Source organism: Bubalus bubalis, chromosome 11 (assembly GCF_019923935.1).
Source record: "Bubalus bubalis isolate 160015118507 breed Murrah chromosome 11, NDDB_SH_1, whole genome shotgun sequence".
Lineage (NCBI taxonomy): Eukaryota > Metazoa > Chordata > Mammalia > Artiodactyla > Bovidae > Bubalus > Bubalus bubalis.
This window is the reverse complement of record NC_059167.1, coordinates 80698980-80715665: the sequence shown is the minus strand read 5'-3', so window position 1 is coordinate 80715665 and position 16686 is coordinate 80698980. Positions and strand designations below refer to the sequence as shown.

Sequence of the window (16686 nt, the reverse complement as noted above, 5' to 3'; positions counted from 1 at the left end):
AGTCAGACACGACTGAGCGACTGAACTGAACTGAGTTTAGAGAAACAGAGTAGCAGAACTTGATGATTTCTTTCTGGAAATTAAAGGGTTTGCTCAACACAATAGGGATGGAAAATTTTCTTTGACTTACTTGGAATGACTGTCAAACTTGTCCCTCTCCCAAAATAGAAGTTCTGGCTGTAGCTGTTCCACTGTGATAGGAAGCTCAGCAAAAACCAGGCAGAAGACAGAGCTGGTGCAGACACCTGGAGGCCCACCCGACAGAAAGACAGACAGACAGACAGACAGACAATATCTTGTCCTGTGCAGGCTCAGGGGCCAGGGCATTAATGGAAAGGAGCTTCAGGGCTTAGAGCAGCTCTGACCACGAGGAGTGGTTGGAGCGACCGAGTCCTTCTGAGCGGGGGTTAAAGGGAAGGTTCCAGTGCTTTGTGGGCTGCTCGCGGTCTAGTTAAAGTTGTGGGCCCATTTGTTTTATGCGTGGACATTTAAAACATTCTTTTTCTTTGAAGATTTAATTTCTCTCCTGATGATCACATAATTCTGAAGCTCATTCTCATTAGGTCTCTTTATTACATCTTTTAACTCTGGGAAGGATTTTATTTCTTTGTGAAATTTTTGGAACAATTCCTTTTCTTGGGAATAACCCAGATGAGGCTCTGATCACTTGCTCCTGTCCAACCTACCTCACTTTCCTAACAGCGTGTTACAGTGTCCATGTTCACCCACCTGATCTTGTACCCCACGAGCAAGGAGAGGGTACAGTGAGGAGAACGCAGGTTAGTGACTTGTTTTTCAAATTGCCACGTTCAGGTCCAAGGTCTCTACGATACCTTTTAGGCACTGCCATTCTTTGACCTCCTTTTCTGATCACAGTGATTCCCTCAGCTTTGTGTTTTCAACCACCATGCCACCAGCACAGCCATCCGAGCCCCATGCCTGTGGTAATTATCCCCGCCACCCTCCACAGGCAGAGTCACAGGCAAACTTACTTGGAATGACTGATAAGCTCGTCCCTTGCCCAAACATCAACTTGTAGGAGCTGTCACACAGCCATTGAACACTTTGCAATAACTGACAGGTGACTCTGTGATCTCAGACCCCAGTCTTTCTTGACGCCACTTCAAAAGGCATCTCAGGTAACTTCAGATGAGAGTATGGGGCCACAGTTAGGTCAGATTCTTTGGGGGATGGTAGAAAGCTTGCTAGGAACATGTGCTTCTTCACCTTGGGGTCATTGCAACTTCTGACATGCTGATGATTTTAAAAACATCAGTGAGTTCCCTTGTTGTCTTCTCCCTTCTCTGTCCTCAGGCATCACACTATGTCCCCATCTGCATCTCATTTCCATCTCTAAGCCCCTGTTTGGTGACACCAGGTCCTCAGGCACCACTGATCTGCCTTCCCCGAGACAGCATATATTCACAGGCTGCTGTGATTAAAGGACTGGAAATGCCAGCCTCTCAGAAGCCGAGACCTGGGCCCCTCACTCTTGATCGCTGGTCAATATGTTGTCCTCATTTGTCTGGCTAATGAAGAACTGACCTTTCTAAGTGGATGCTTTTTTTTGCTGAAATGACAACTGCCAAAGAGCTAACAACAAAAGCAGAGCTCCGAAGGCTGTGTTGCCCTTTCAGACCCCTTTGGCATATTTCAGTCAAAGGGTTCCCAGGCTCAAATGTCATCCTCTCAGTTTCAGCTCCCACAATACTAGGCTTGGAGAAATTCAACAAAAATTGGGGAATATTGGTCCAACCTGCCCCCTGTTCAGTAGACCCAGGCTCTTCTTGGCGGCATCTTGCACATTCAAGATGGTCATCACAAGCCAAGATTCAGCTTTAGAGTGGCACTTCTAGTGCCACATCCACCTGGTGTGAATTGACGCTGCCCCTCAGTAGAGCAGATAGAGACCACGATATCAGAAAACCCCAACCCTCCATCCCCACTCCTGTCTCCATCACACAGAGTAGGGACCATGCTGTCTGCCTGGTCAACTATGCCTGCACAAAGACACAGACCTCGATTCTCATCCCTTTAGCATCAGGAGACTTTGCCCTCAGTGGAAAGCCTGGGAAAACAGTGCCTGCAACACAGTCAGAGTGATGCCGCCCTTCTCTGTGACACCCTCCTCCCCATCTCAGTCTTATCATGCTGCTGTTAAAGACATATTTCTACTTTTTAATATTTTAACATTTCCCCCTTCCTATAGCTCATTCCTTCCATTTATGTTTCTGAGCACCCACGGGACTCCAGCCTCCGTGATCTGTTTCCACTGGACTCCATTAGCATCCTTGCAAGAAAGGAACAAAAGTCCTAAAATGCAAGACTACCTGGGGGACACTGTGAGTTTGGGTCTTTCTGGCTTCTTGGCTTCACGGTTAGTCAAGTTCTTTCTTTTTCTAACTCAGAGCTGCCGTGGTACTCCCTGCAGTGGAGAGTTTTACAACGACTGACAGAAGGAACTTTATGAATCTTAAAGAAACAGAGCTTCTCACTCTTCCCAGCGGGTAACAGCAGCAAACACACCAAAGCCAAATCTTCCTATCTGCTCTAATTATCAGCAAGGATACAAGTCACCACGAGGAGAAAGGTATTAAGCCTGGTATCTGAAACTCTTTGGAATTAATTGTAATCCCTTGCCTGGTGGTTTAAGTGATAGGAACAGTGGATATGTGTGTTTTCCCACCCCTTTCCCCACCCCCCCTTTTTGTAGTTTTGCATCTAGAGAAGCCATAGGAGACATGCAGGGAACATAGAGGGATTTGAAATAAGACCCTGGATTCCCATTCAGTTTTCATTTTTTCCTTCTCTGCTTTCATTTGAAACTCATTCTGAACTGAATGCCACAGACTTATTCAACCTCTGCTGTCAATTATCCCTCTCCTCTGTAGATGATACCAGTGAAAATGGCCTCGGCTGCACCAAGAATTTAAGGTTGATATAAGGAAGAACTTTCTGATGAGGAATGGTACTAATGGTTAGAATGGGTTACTCAGGGGACTCGACTGGAAAAGGGACACCCTCACCCCCAAAGTTGGGCATCATGTCTAGAGAAGGCTCTGAAAGCAGCAGACTCTTTTCTATCTTTCCAAGGTCAAGGTCAGCTTTATTCCACAGCAGTGGGATAGACCCAGAGTCTCAAAGGGTTAGACCCAAAGACTCAAGGTCCAAAATGGAATCTATGAATGCTGAGATTAAAGAAGAGATAGGACCCTGGAGGCTACTGGTCAACGTCAAGCAAGATCTGGTTTCTAGGCAACACACGTTTCTCTCAAAACTAACACCACGGCTGAAATCCCAGAATTCCCAGTATGTTTCTATGTCCTGTTACACTTACTTGGAAGGACAGTCAAAGTGGTTCCTTGTCCAAACATCAGCTTTCCATAGGCACTACCACCAGTATTTACACTGCAATGGAAGCCTTTACAAGAACCCCGGGGGCACCCCCAAGGCTCACAGACAACTTCCTCTTTAACTCCTTTGGGTAAGAAGAGACTCACCCAAAGGGGTCTGAACCTGGGAGGCTGAGATTCTTCCCACCTAAGCTCAGAGAACCATTTGCATGTCTGGTCCTGGGACGCTGACCTCCTGCATCCCTCCCACCCCCCGGTGGGGGGTGGGGCTGTGTTTTGTCTCTGTCCATTTCCTCTGGTTTCCATCCTGAGGCTTACTGATTTCTCATGTTCAGCATTTCTCTTTCTAAAGGTCTCATTTCCATTTTACAGCATCATTTTCAGGACAATTCCTCTGATCGGTTTTCAAGACATGTCCTCCCCTCCCTTCAAGGTGTCACACATTTCTGATGACAATGAATTGATTACAAGGAGACAGGAGGAGAGTGTTCAGCTTTCTGGAGGCTGACTAGAATTTGATGAGGTTTAGCCTCCAGCCTCAGGAAACACCATCTCCTGAGCTTCCCTTCATGCCCCAGCATAAGGAATGAAAATGATGGGCACTTTTGACTGAACTTCCAGTTGGTCTTGAACCTGAATTACTCATTACTGAGAGCAGTATCTCACAGAAAGTTTACATCTGAGCTTTGTTATGTGATCAAGCATCCTGGGGGCTCTTTTGAATTTAGGAAAGAAAGACCTTTGTCTTGGGAAACCCACAATCACAGACAAATCGGGACAACTGGTCACCCTGTAGGCTCATCTGAGGTGTCCTGACCTCTGAGCAGCCCAGCAGCCATAATGGGAGAGTTAGTTGAGGCCTCTCTTAGGGTTGCTCGGAGTTTACTTGGAGTTACTCTGTGTTTACTTGGAGTTGCTGTAAATTGCGTCCTTTGATCAAACACAGCTTCCACTGCTGACAGTCACAACTATAGGAAGCCCTGGGGTCTCCTTGGCTGTGTCAGATGGATGCCACAGACCGTGTGAGGAGCCAAATTCAGGCAACCTCATTATTTGGCACATTGTGATCAAGCCCTGTCCCCAACGAAGATGAAACACAAATATTTTAGCTCCTTATCTGCATTCAACTCTTAAACTCTTCAACTGTTTGACTGAATTTGTGCTACTCTCTCTAGTCATCTCTTCAAGCAACCACTTATTAACAAAGTGTCAACATGAAGCATGAATCGGGAGAGAGGGAAAAAAGGCTATTATTTAGCAAAGAAGAAGTGACATCTGCTTTAAGGACAGCAGTCAGGGATTCAAATGACCCTCTCATCTCTTCCTGCTTCCTAGCATCACAGTTTACAGAGTTCCCCACACCATACTTCAGCCGCTGAAATTTCAGAACCTAAGCAAAATTAGATGCCTACTCTCAGCGAAAGTTCTCCAGCAGACGGTGCCAAAGTGTCGCGATAGCAATAATCTCTGTCCTCTGTTGATTGAAGGAAAATAGTATTTAAGGTCCCTTGGACTCCAGCCTTGCCTTGGTAGTCCTCGTAGAAGACGAGTCCATTGTATGGAAAATATGGCCTACAATTACTGTCTGGAGCTCTGGAAAAATGCTCGCCCTGCACAGATATTTTCTTTGCAAGGTGAGGCTGTCTGCTTCTACACTTTACTGTGTGGGGGTTACAGCTCTCATTTCCCTGAGTGGCCCACCAAGTACTGAGAGGAACTCTCAGCTTCTCTGTGCATTCTAGAACACCCACCATAGAGCTCTCCCTAGTGTTTCCAGCGAGACACCAAAGATGAAACCAGTCTGGTCCCCAGTTTTGGCTGCCCACCCTCTGAAAAGTGATGTCCTTGAATCTCCCAGGTGGCTCATGTGAATCCCCTTGAAGCTTTAATTAGCTAGGATCTCAGAGACTACTGAGTGCATGGGATTCCACCTTATTCACTGTTTCTGTTGTTGCAGACGTGTGCTGGTTTTGCCCTGCTGAGCAAGGCACTTCTGCGTGTGACAGCTTCACCGCTGAGCTAACCACACTGACTGTTTTTCAGGCAGGACCTAGCCCAGAACATTCCAAGCTGGCTGTTACCAGGGCCGCAATAACTCCTTTAGCACTGCATGCCCTGCATCACTTAGGCATTTACCCCCCCACCCCCCGCCCCCCCAGCCAGTTTTGCAAGAGCTTCGCCTGGGCTGTATTTTGTAGTATGTCTCTCCCAGTGCTGTATCCTCTCCTAATCATAGAAAGCAGAACTGAATAAACAAAACTCAGCAACCAGGGAGCTTAGCTTATGTCAAAAGGAGACTGGGAGTGCTTTCAAGATGTTTTTCCTATTTACCCAAATTTTATAACAAGTTAGTCTTCCCGGCATTAGTTTATAAGCACCACTCGCTGAAGCCACCAGAAACACAGATTCTCAAGGAATGCCAAGAGCTACCGCAGTTGCTTAGTATTTTATATATATAGCATTTAAAACTTTCCCAAGTATTTAACACATGTTATTACCCTTATGAACATGTGGGTGCATATATGAAGGAGAGAATGTACTGCTGTATTCTCATGATTCAGAGGACAAATGAATTTTTGCCCCCCTCCTGGGTTGAGCTAAGTCAAATGGTGATTTAATCAATATTCATCGCAGCACTGTTTATAATAGCCAGGTCATGGAAGCAACCTAGATGTCCATCAGCAGATGAATGGATAAGAAAGCTGTGGTACATATACACAATGGAGTATTACTCAGCCATTAAAAAGAATGCATTTGAATCAGTTCTAATGAGGTGGATGAAACTTGAGCCTATTATACAGGGTGAAGTAAGCCAGAAAGAAAAACACCAATACAGTATACTAACGCATATATATGGAATTTAGAAAGATGGTAACAATAACCCTGTGTACGAGACAGCAAAAGAGACACTGATGTATAAAACAGTCTTATGGACTCTGTGGGAGAGGGAGAGGGTGGGAAGATTTGGGAGAATGACATTGAAACATGTAAAATATCATGTATGAAACGAGTTGCCAGTCCAGGTTCGATGCACGATACTGGATGCTTGGGGCTAGTGCACTGGGACGACCCAGAGGGATGGTATGGGGAGGGAGGAGGGAGGAGGGTTCAGGATGGGGAACACATGTATACCTGTGGCGGATTCATTTTGATATGTGGCAAAACTAATACAATTATGTAAAGTTTAAAAATAAAATAAAATTAAAAAAATCAATAATTTTGTAACAGAGGGAAAAGAGGGGTTAAAAGCTGAGTTAATCTGACAGTTCCACTCACAGAGACCTCAGTTACTGGACTGGAGATGGAGTATAGTTCTTTAAGAGAGAGAAAATGAAGATAAAAGAAGAAAAGAAATCTGTCTGTAGAATTTCCAGTATTCATTAATGAAATCTCTGGGTCTCATTATTTCAGGAGATAAATTTAGGGGAGTTTTAGTATCTACATCAGGAAGATTTATATTTGGTCTACTGAATTTGCATAGTCACAATATGCCAATTTCCTCTCTATCTTTTTGGCAAACATTTCCTGGCTTTAGCTGAATCCCTCAGGATCCTGTATTCAATTTTTCTCCCTTTACCAACAATCTCATTGAAGATGGATGATAGGAATGTTTTTGGCCCAAGGTAATTTAGTCTTTGTACAACGGAGTTCTAATCTCTCTGATGGGGCCCATATCTTCCCAACACAAGCATCAGATTTAGAAACTAACCTGGAATGTTTTGGTAGGGGGGACAAGTAATTTAAATCAGAAGAAAGACATGTTTTGAAACCCTCCCACTCCCCACCAGGCCCTTCAAACTTACTTGGATTCACAATTAAGAGAGTGCCTTTTCCAAATGTCTGTTTATAGCTGCTAGTTCCACTAGGCTCACAGTCAGGGGAGGCTTTACAAAAACACTAACAGGACCACCTCTTTGCAGCAGGGCCCTGGGGGTCAATGTAGTCTCGATCCTACAAGATGACTTGTGGGTTATTTAACAACATGCCCCCAAATTGCCAAATTGGTTGCTGCAGGTGGGAGCTGGGCTTCCAGAAGGCAATGGAGGCTTGATAAATATATATGTTATTTATTAAAAATTAAAATTTTTTTTCATTTTTTGTCTGAGCTGCCATCTTAGTTTGGATAAACCAGTCTTTTTTTCTTCTTCCCCCATTGTCTACCCCGGTTGGCACTCACACAGTCTCTATTTTATTATACTTCAAGGCTAACTGTTTCTCTGTTTTTTGGAAATTGTTCACATCAGACCCCCAGATTCTGGTTTACTGGAAACACATGGCAGAAGGGGAGGAGAGTGAAGGAATTTTACAGGGACGTGTTCAAAGGTAGGAGTTTGAGGGCTTTTTGGTCTTTCCTGATCTGCTTCCTTATAATGGACCAGTGCCTGTCCAGGAGAGCCTGCAGGATGTGGTCTAGAGAGGACAAAACTGTCAGGGGCCCCATGTGGCTTCATCCTTCCATACTCACTGGGGTTGATGGTCAGCCTGGTTCCTTGCCCGAATACCAGCTTCTGGCCTGTACCTCTGAGTCACACCCCAGCAAAGAGCTTTACACAAACTGTATGCAAGACCCCTCTCTCCCCACAAGAGCCCTCTCTCTTTCCTGAAGAGGAGCCTGCTGGGCCCTCAGTGCCTCAGCCTGCTGGGCCCCGAGTCTCACAAACCAGAGAGCTTTAGGACAGTGTCTCTTTGCTGTCCTTTGCCTGCTTGTCAATGTCCCCTTTAGCGGTTACAGGCATGTACCAGAGTTTTGTTCTCCCTGTCAGTCAAATATTAACATCTTTATTTCCACTTCATAGAATTTTAACTTAAAAAAAAAAAAAATCCTTCAGCCTTTACAGAGCTCTCCCTAAAATCAGCTGGATTAAAAGAATCTTTCAAGTCAGAATAAACAAGGTCTCCTGAGTGAAGTTAAGCTGGCTTTCCCCTCGAAACTGGTAGTTTGAATCCTAGGGTCTGCTCGTCTGGGACCTGATCCATAGGCTAAGACAGGAAAGGTTAGAAGTCAAGGTAGAAAAATCCAAGGGAAATCCTGGCCTGTGAGCCCTTCTTGTCTTCACACTCTTATTTGCACTTATTCTCTTCTCCTCTCCAACCAGGACATTGCTATCTTTTGTCACCAACAGGGAGCCCTGCTCAGCATCAGTTCTAGAAGGCTCCCACCCACACACACTGAACTCTGAAAACAGACATCATTTCTTTCTTCTGCTTGGGGAAATTTGATTGAGAAACAATTTCTGATTTTGCAAAGTGAAAAGGATTAGGAGAAAATCTGTTTGCTTCTGTTTTCTTTCTCCACCCCCCTCCTCTTCAGTAGTTTTAAACTATTCATAGATACAATCCCTTTAGGGTTAGAGAAATGTGGTCAATTTCTAATCTCATCATCTTTTCTTCTTGCTATCTATTTACTGCAGTCCTATATTTACAATCTAAATTTGCATTTCATTTCCATTTGCTGAATCTTCTAATGCACTTTTTCTATTACTTCCAGAACACCATGTGCAATGATAAACTCTATTGAAATGAACCAATTCAGGAGTTTTTAGGGCCGGAGGCTGACATTTCTCTCTTCCGAAAACAGGTCTGGGGGTGAACACGTTATTATTACTCTTCTAGGCAAGCCCAAGATAGGGACAGTGCAGCCATCTGAGCAACTCAGCTTGTGGGGCTGATGTCTAAATAACCATCTACTGAACGTTGCTCCTTGGGATTAATTTGAGTTTTCTTTTTAATCTAGTTCCCAAATGTCAGCTTCCCATCTTTTTAGCTCTTAGAATCTCTCTGACAGGCAAAGCTTAAGGCAAATCTCATAGATGTTTTCTGAATCTCAACCAATATTTCATCTCTGTACGTATTACAAATAAAGAACCAAAAGAAGGATGAATATAACACCTCTGGGAGAAAATTTATAACAGTTCTCTGGGAGAGATGAGAATTATAAATAAAAATGGAATAGCATGTGCTTTTTCTGATTATCATTTCCAGCATCTGGGGGACTCTAAATATCCAACCCAATTTGGAAACATGGCAGCCAACTGGTCCACGTTTTGAGCTCTAGTTAGCAGTTGGACACACAGGTCAGCATGGAAATATTTTTTATTCTTATGCTGTTTTAGGCATAAGGGACTTCAGGAAGGTCATCTGGAACTAAGATAATGCTCACTAGGACGTCCTGATTCTAGCCTTTCTAATGTGGACACTAATTTGGTCATGAAAGTGGAAGTTTTACTTTGAGATATCCATTGGGTAGTTGGCATCTCTTATGAATTGTAAGCAAAAGTTAAAACCCAAACAATTGTCTGGAATGAACTTCTATTGCAATAGATAGAAATTCCCTCATGGAGCAAAATTTCAGCTACAGTCAAGTTAATTAATTAGATTTGTTTTGAGAGTGGTAAGTAGCACTCAAAAATCTCCCTCTGAATATTGCAAGGGAGTTGTTATGTTGGGTTAGGGACTCCTTCCCTCACACTTCGAAGGGCACAGAAATGAGTGGGTATTCAAAGGGGCTTCTCTGCTACTCAGCCAAGGCGAGAATGAAAAAGTTCCAGTTAGAAGCATCGTGGTTAACAGCATCCTGGGGCATGTTTTCAGAAGTTTGTGATCTGTTTTGAGTATTTGCTTTCAATCTTAGCACTTCCCTAAATATCAGCTTGAGATTAATGTCAGCACCAGAAAATCCTACATGGTTTTACCCAACTGGTGTGGCTCCAAGAATTTGAGGCTAATCGGGATTAGGCAATTTCTTTCCTAATTTCTCCAACATGGAGGCCTTAGGAAGGCAAGTATCTCACCTGAGATATGAGAATGAGAGTGGTCATTCAGCCATTTATAGCAACAGGCGCATCTCACTGTCTTCTTTTGAGTCAGGTTGCATTGCACACCCTACACTGCTTTCGTCTAATAGATCCTTTCTTCCTAACGGCTTTCTGCCCTACACACTACAACTTTAGTTCAGATTTCATTTGTCAGAGACACATCTCCAATAACAACCAAAACCAGCATAACACGTCCAAGGGCTTAAAGGTGTAGAAGAAACAGCCCTAAAGAGTCCCCATATGAGGCTGCCCTCATTAGCATCTCGCTAGAAAGACTGGCGACACCAGGTCCCCAAAGATGTTAATAGCTCAGTGAGTAACTCCGTGATCTTTCACAGAATTTCTAAGAGTGAAGGCTTATGTTTAGAAACAAATCATCTTTAAAACATACCTGGTCTAACACTCAGGAGCGTTCCTTTTCCAAATGTCAGCTTATTATTGGAGAATCACACAATGACACGAGACTCTACAAAAACTCAGTTGCTCAAACTCCCTTTACTACCTATTTAAATGTTCACTTATCACCCAAGAATTCTCTTGATAAAACCAGCTTTTTATGATGAGGGTCTGGTGGTAGAGTTTACGGACTGTCTGGGCCCTTCTTTTTCCTTGCATTATTGTCACTTAGTTGGAAATGTGCCAACATCCCCCCACAGCCTGCCTGCTCTGGTAAAACAGGAGTAGGAACTGCCTCCCACATTTTACAGAGGGAGAGAATAGAGGCACTGCGAGTTAACTGATTTTCTCTTAGTCTCATGGAAAATTCCACCAGTTATAATATGAAATTAAACTTTCTAACAGTCTGACTCCTTAGTTTAAATGCTCCACTAGCAGTCTCACTCTGGTCTATTAGATAAAAAAGCAAGTGAGGGTAAACAGCAGAGTATCGCATAAGGTAGGTATATATCATCGGTTGTTTCAATTGGAATCCATTAATGGGGCTGCCATGATTTGGACTTGAGTATAAAACAGAGTGGGAAATTTAAGAATCAGGGTTCCAGAGAGAAATCTGGAAGCATTAGTCACTCAAACTTACGTGGGCTTACTGTCAGTCTCGTTCCCTTTCCAAAGATGAGTCTTTCAGATCCGCCCTGAGTTACACCCCCATAGACTGCTTTACAAATACCGCCAAGACCCTTCCACCAGGTGCTGGGGGCCGGGGCTCCTCCGTCTCTCCCAAAGGAAGCACAAAGGTGGAAACACAATGTTGTGTGGCCACGAAACTGTATAGTTGTTCCTGAAAAGGGGGAGGAGCTAAGGAAACACTTTAATCCATCTTTATCTAACATTAGATTGTTGCCATTAATGAATTAATTAACCTAGCTGGTTAGCAGTTGTAATGATTTTGAAATAGCTCAGTTTTGGGGTCAGAGAGACTTGGGTTTGGAATCAAGGGCAAGTTCCTTAACCTGCTGCACCCCACTTTCCCTGTCTGTAAAGTGGGAAGAAAAGTGGGGAGAATGGTGCTGCATGGTGATGTCGTTATAAGGCCTAGGATCTGTATGTGGGTTGCACTGGCCCTGCTGCTCAATCTCTGGCTTGCTTAGCTGAGAGCACAATTCTCTAGGGATTGTTTTAGCAACTTTAGAGACCAAAGCATCAGTGATTTCCCCCCAAAACATAATCCACTCCCCCACTAGTAAACACTAAATTCTGGAATCTGAGTTTCAAAAATTAAATTCCAGGCCCTCTTTCTCACTCAATCAATTTGAACATGTTATTCAACCTCTCTCTGAGCTTCCAAAAGAATATAAAATATAAAAATGAAAGAAGTTCTCTTCTATGAAATGATGATAATAATAACACTTAACCCACATAGCCGGTATAAAGATTTGCTATGATAAAGGATAGAAAACATTCTGCCCATTGCCTAGCACATAGTAAGCAATTAAAAATCATCATTATTTTCCTCCCCAGAAGCCAAACACACTGGGAGTGATGCTCTTTTCACAATGCCCTAAAAATCTCCAAGTCCTTGAGTACTTCTCTTCTTCTAATTTGTAAACCAGCAGGGCTATGAGGGTAACAGAAGAACTACTCAGCAGTTTGATGAGGAGGGTAAGGGATTTTGTGAGAATTTAGCAAAAGCTGTACTTAGCTGTATGGGTGCACCTTCATGACTGGACCATCTTGGAGGATATGGAGAGGCTATCATTTAGCCAGGCAGAACTTGCATATGAGCAGAGATGTGCCAAGAAGTCACATACCCATGAATTTCTGTAAAAGGGTCTCATACCATTTTCAAGAAGAGGGTACAGTGCTTTCTCCACTTACCAAGTTGCACTGTGAGCTGAGTCCCTTTCCCAAATATCATCTTAGAGCCACTGGCTTGTTGAACACAATGCTCCGAGGCTTTGCAAAAACCAGAGGGGTCAACTCAGGGAGCCCAACTTTGCTGAGCTTCCCAAGAATTAAAATTTTCCTTCAACCTCCAAGCTTTTCAGACAGGATAAGTGATGGTATCTTTCTTGGTGGTAGCCCAGAGCTTCAGGGCTGAGAGATATGTCCAGAGATATGATTGCTACTTTAAGACACAGGAAGGCTCAGCAAGCCGATTCTGTATACACATTCTGTGGTCCAGAGTAATTGCATAGCTGATGCAATTTATCATAGACTATAAAATCCCACTGGGAGAGAAATTAGTACTGCAGAATTTATAGATAGTGTTTGATGGTCACAGTCAATTGTCTGAAGACAAGACCAGCATTTTCATATGCACTTTTTTGCATCCCTGCCTCCATTTGCAGATGGCTGAACATTTCCCCTAAGATCAAGTTTAGCTGTTTCGACTTTAGTCAACTTTCCCCCACAAAACAGGCATGTGATGATTTTATCTCTCCTTAGAACCCTGGGGTTCTGTTCTGAGCTCACTAAATCTTGGAAAAAGAATGTTTGGGGTGCAAATAAACTTGCTTAGTCAAGAACCATGATGTTTTCTTTTTCTTGGGTCTGGCCTGGTCACAGCTGTGAGGTGTCTTGGCTTAGTCCCAGACCAGGCTCAGCTGTGTGACCTTGAGCAAGTTCACAAACCTCTCTGAGTTTCACTGTCCTCATTTGCAAAATTAAAGAAGTGAGTTAGGTGGTCTTTCAGGACTTTCTGAGCTGTTACTCTTTGATTTGATTCTCTGGACCTAATCTATCCCAAAATACTGTGCAAATCTATTCCCCCCAACCTCCCAGAGTGTCTAGTCCTCCTCCCCATTTCCTAACCAAAATAAAACAAATAAGCAGAGAAAAGAAAAGTAGGTCTCTACTTATCACACAGGGAAATAGAGTTTTTTGAGCCTACCATCTGCCTTAACATTAGATCTCTTTAGAAGTTTGAAGTCAGAATTTTGGAACCAAATCCTCAGGGAAAAGTGTTCTTTCCTTGGAGCTTCCAGATAATTCAAAAACCAAACCAAATAAACTGACACCTTTGGTTTAAAGCTAGTACTTACTAAGTTTCACTCTCACTTGAGTCCCGGTTCCGAATGTAAATTGCCTTGCTTCCCACAGGAGCAGACACCTTTACATAAACTACAGGCTCTTGCTTATCCACAGGAAAGATGATTCGATATTTATAGTCTTTTCCCAATGGATAAGGAAGTTCATCATCTAGCCACCAGTGCCAGCTCTCTGGTTGCTAGGTGTTAGATGCTGAGGGGGGTTTTGCTAACACTACATCTGAAATGGAGGTACTCACCCGGGCTTACAATTAACTGAGTCCCTTTCCCAAAGGTGAATTTCTCAGTGCTCTTTGCACAGTGCCTGGGCCCTTTACCAAAAGTTCCTCTTAGTGCCAGGCTGTGACTTCCTCTTCTCAGCTGTAGCCGGTCTCTGGGGTTATTAGGGGGCCCCCTTGGTGAGCAAGGTCACTTAGGGTTGTCCTGCAGCCCAGGACTCAGGCCAGGAGGACACCAGGACCAATCATGTTGGGGTCCAGAATTCTCTGGCTTCCTGGGCAGCTGAGACTCCTGTATCCTGAACGTCTTGTAGGCTATTTCTTATTCCCATCTTGTTGTACAGATCTATAAAAATCATAACTGCCTGGTGGTTCACCATTGGTTCTGACCTACAACAGGAAAGGAGACCCCTGTGGGCATCAAGTATACGAGGGATGTCAGGTCCCCTTTTTCATTGTTGGAAAGACAAAAGGTACCACTTCTTCCTATGTTGACTGTGAGCCTAATTTCAGAAACCTATTATTCTTGGAAAGCTTTTCCCCCATATATTTAACAGATCAAGAAAACCTACAGTTGGGGAGAGAAACTGACCCTACAAAATAATGAAATGTGTGCTAAAAGCCAATTATAAAATGCCATTTTTGATGATCTTGTGTTTTAGATTACCCATGCTGTTGTGTATATATTTTATCCTCCCTGAAGATAAGCTACTTACCCAGGGCCACAGTTAACGGTATCTGGGTCTCAAAGGTAAATCCGTTGTCATTGTTCATCCACTGACAAAACTCTTCTCCCTTAGAGCAATGAAACCACTTCCTCCAAAACTGGCCCAGGTGATCCCTGGGGAAAACTGTGGGCACTTAATAAATATTTGGTAAATTGAATTGTATTAATGATTCATCTTTTGTTCCTCTTCCTCAAAGAACACTTAAATATCTCTCTGACAATTTTCAGATGAAAAAAAATTAATTCTGCCAGATAGTACATACTGAGTTTCAAGATTCCTCTAGTCTTGGTTCCAAAATGTCAGTTTCATATTAACCCCATTCCCACAGGAGTGAACACCTTTACAAAAACTAGAAGCGTCAGCATGGTTGAAAGGGATGTGGCATCACCTCTGTTCTCCTTCCTCACTAGACAGAGATAGCTGTCTGTCCTCCCCAGGGGACCCCTCTTTCCTGGGAAAGGTCTGCCCTCTTCCCTCTGTTAGGACAGAGATAGTAGGTGGCTGAGTAGATTTCAGGGATGAAGATGATAAATAAGATATCAAAATGTTATCACACGATGCAGAGACTTCTTTTTTCTTGCCAAATTAATGATTCTCCCCTCCCCCCTCTGGCAAAGGCTGTTTTCAGCACTTTCTTTCTCCCAGATGCAATAATAACTGGATTTCAAGTTGGCATAAGGGCACAAACCTCCAGGTTCTGATGAGTCACACACATACTGATCAAGAAATGATGCTACCCCCCAGTGAAGAAGCATGCTTTGCTTTCCTCCCTTGCTGGGCATGGCAGAGTTTAAGCACACACACAGGGGAATATAAACCGATAATTCTCAGCTCTCAGCTTCATACATTAGCATCCCAAAATGCAAGACCTGGAAGGGAACTTAGCAGCTGCTGGAGCCAAGCCGAGGATGAAGAAGCCCAAGCCCTGAGGGATAAAGTTGCTTAAGGCCACATCAGTAGATAGAGACAGAGATGGGGCTAGAAATCAGAACACCTAAGTCCCATTCCTGCCTTCTTCCTTCCTGTGACTCAAGAGAATAGGGACCTTCCCTTGGCAGTCCCCATCCCTGGGGCTTTCCTGGCTAGCCTGGGTATGATTATCTCTGCTAAGCAGTGGATAAGTGACTCAAGGGAGATGTTTGGCTTTGGCATAGGGTTTAAAATTTTAAAGAGAGATATACAGCATCTTAATTCATTTTTAAAATTTTATTTCTTAGGCTGCAGGCAACAGCAGTTGATAGTGGGGGAAATGGCCTGTGAGGTTGCAGGGAAGCCAAGGGAAAGACAGAGATTTAGAAATTTGCCCTTTACCAAAAGGATAATCCAACAGAGAGTTGCCTCTGATTAGTCTTTCTCTGCGGGACTCATTACCAGGACTGACATCTAAGCAGGGATGGTGGCAAACACAAAGCCACGTGGTGTTACCTCCTGTTCCTGCTCCCTTGGCAGGTATTGTTAATAGATACATCACTCTGCTCCTCGGGGTTTAGATGTAGCTTCAGTCCTTTTTAAAAAAAATTGAAGTGTAGTTGATTCAAAATATTATGTTAGTTTCAGGTGTATGACAAAGTGATTCAGTTGTATATATATTTATTAATATATAAATATATATATGATGTATTTCTGATTTTTCATCATAGGTTATTTTAAGATATTGAATATATTCCCCTCTGCTATACAATAAATCCTTGTTGCTTATCTATTTTACATATAGTTCACAATCCTTCTTAAAACTGTGCTCCAGATAACTATTACCAATTGCTAGCCCTTGGTAATTGAAATATCACCTGCTTGCCCTCCATGCCTGGGGGATAATTGGAGAGAAGATCCTACAAATGGCTTGAGAGATGTGCTTGGGTCAGGGTCAGGCCAGGTCCCACACAGCCCCATCACAAAAGATATCACTGACCTGGTTGGACCAAGACTGTTCCTTCCATAGGCTGCGGCAGAGGTCACGACAGTAACATCATGGAGTATCGCTTCCCCCTCACAGCTTTCCTTCAAACACAGGCCTTGGGCAGCAAACCATGGTAGCATTCTTCGTGCTTGCTCTGGCCCAAAGAGCTTTCAGCAAGATCTTCCCCTCAAACAGAAGTCCTGGGGGTAGAGGATGTCTGCTGGACTTC

At 43.5% G+C, this 16686-nt stretch overlaps 1 protein-coding gene across 1 annotated transcript in view; it reads right to left on the bottom strand.

The window, feature by feature from the left end:
• LOC102388984 (T cell receptor alpha chain constant) overlaps positions 1-14621 on the bottom strand; it is a 76390-nt gene extending 61769 nt beyond the window's left edge. Inside the window, exon 1 of the mRNA XM_045162111.1 lies at positions 14549-14621. Within this exon, the coding sequence (XP_045018046.1) occupies positions 14549-14606 (58 nt within the window). The 5' untranslated portion in view covers positions 14607-14621. The remainder of the gene's footprint in view (positions 1-14548) is intronic.
• Positions 14622-16686: the final 2065 nt, after the last annotated feature.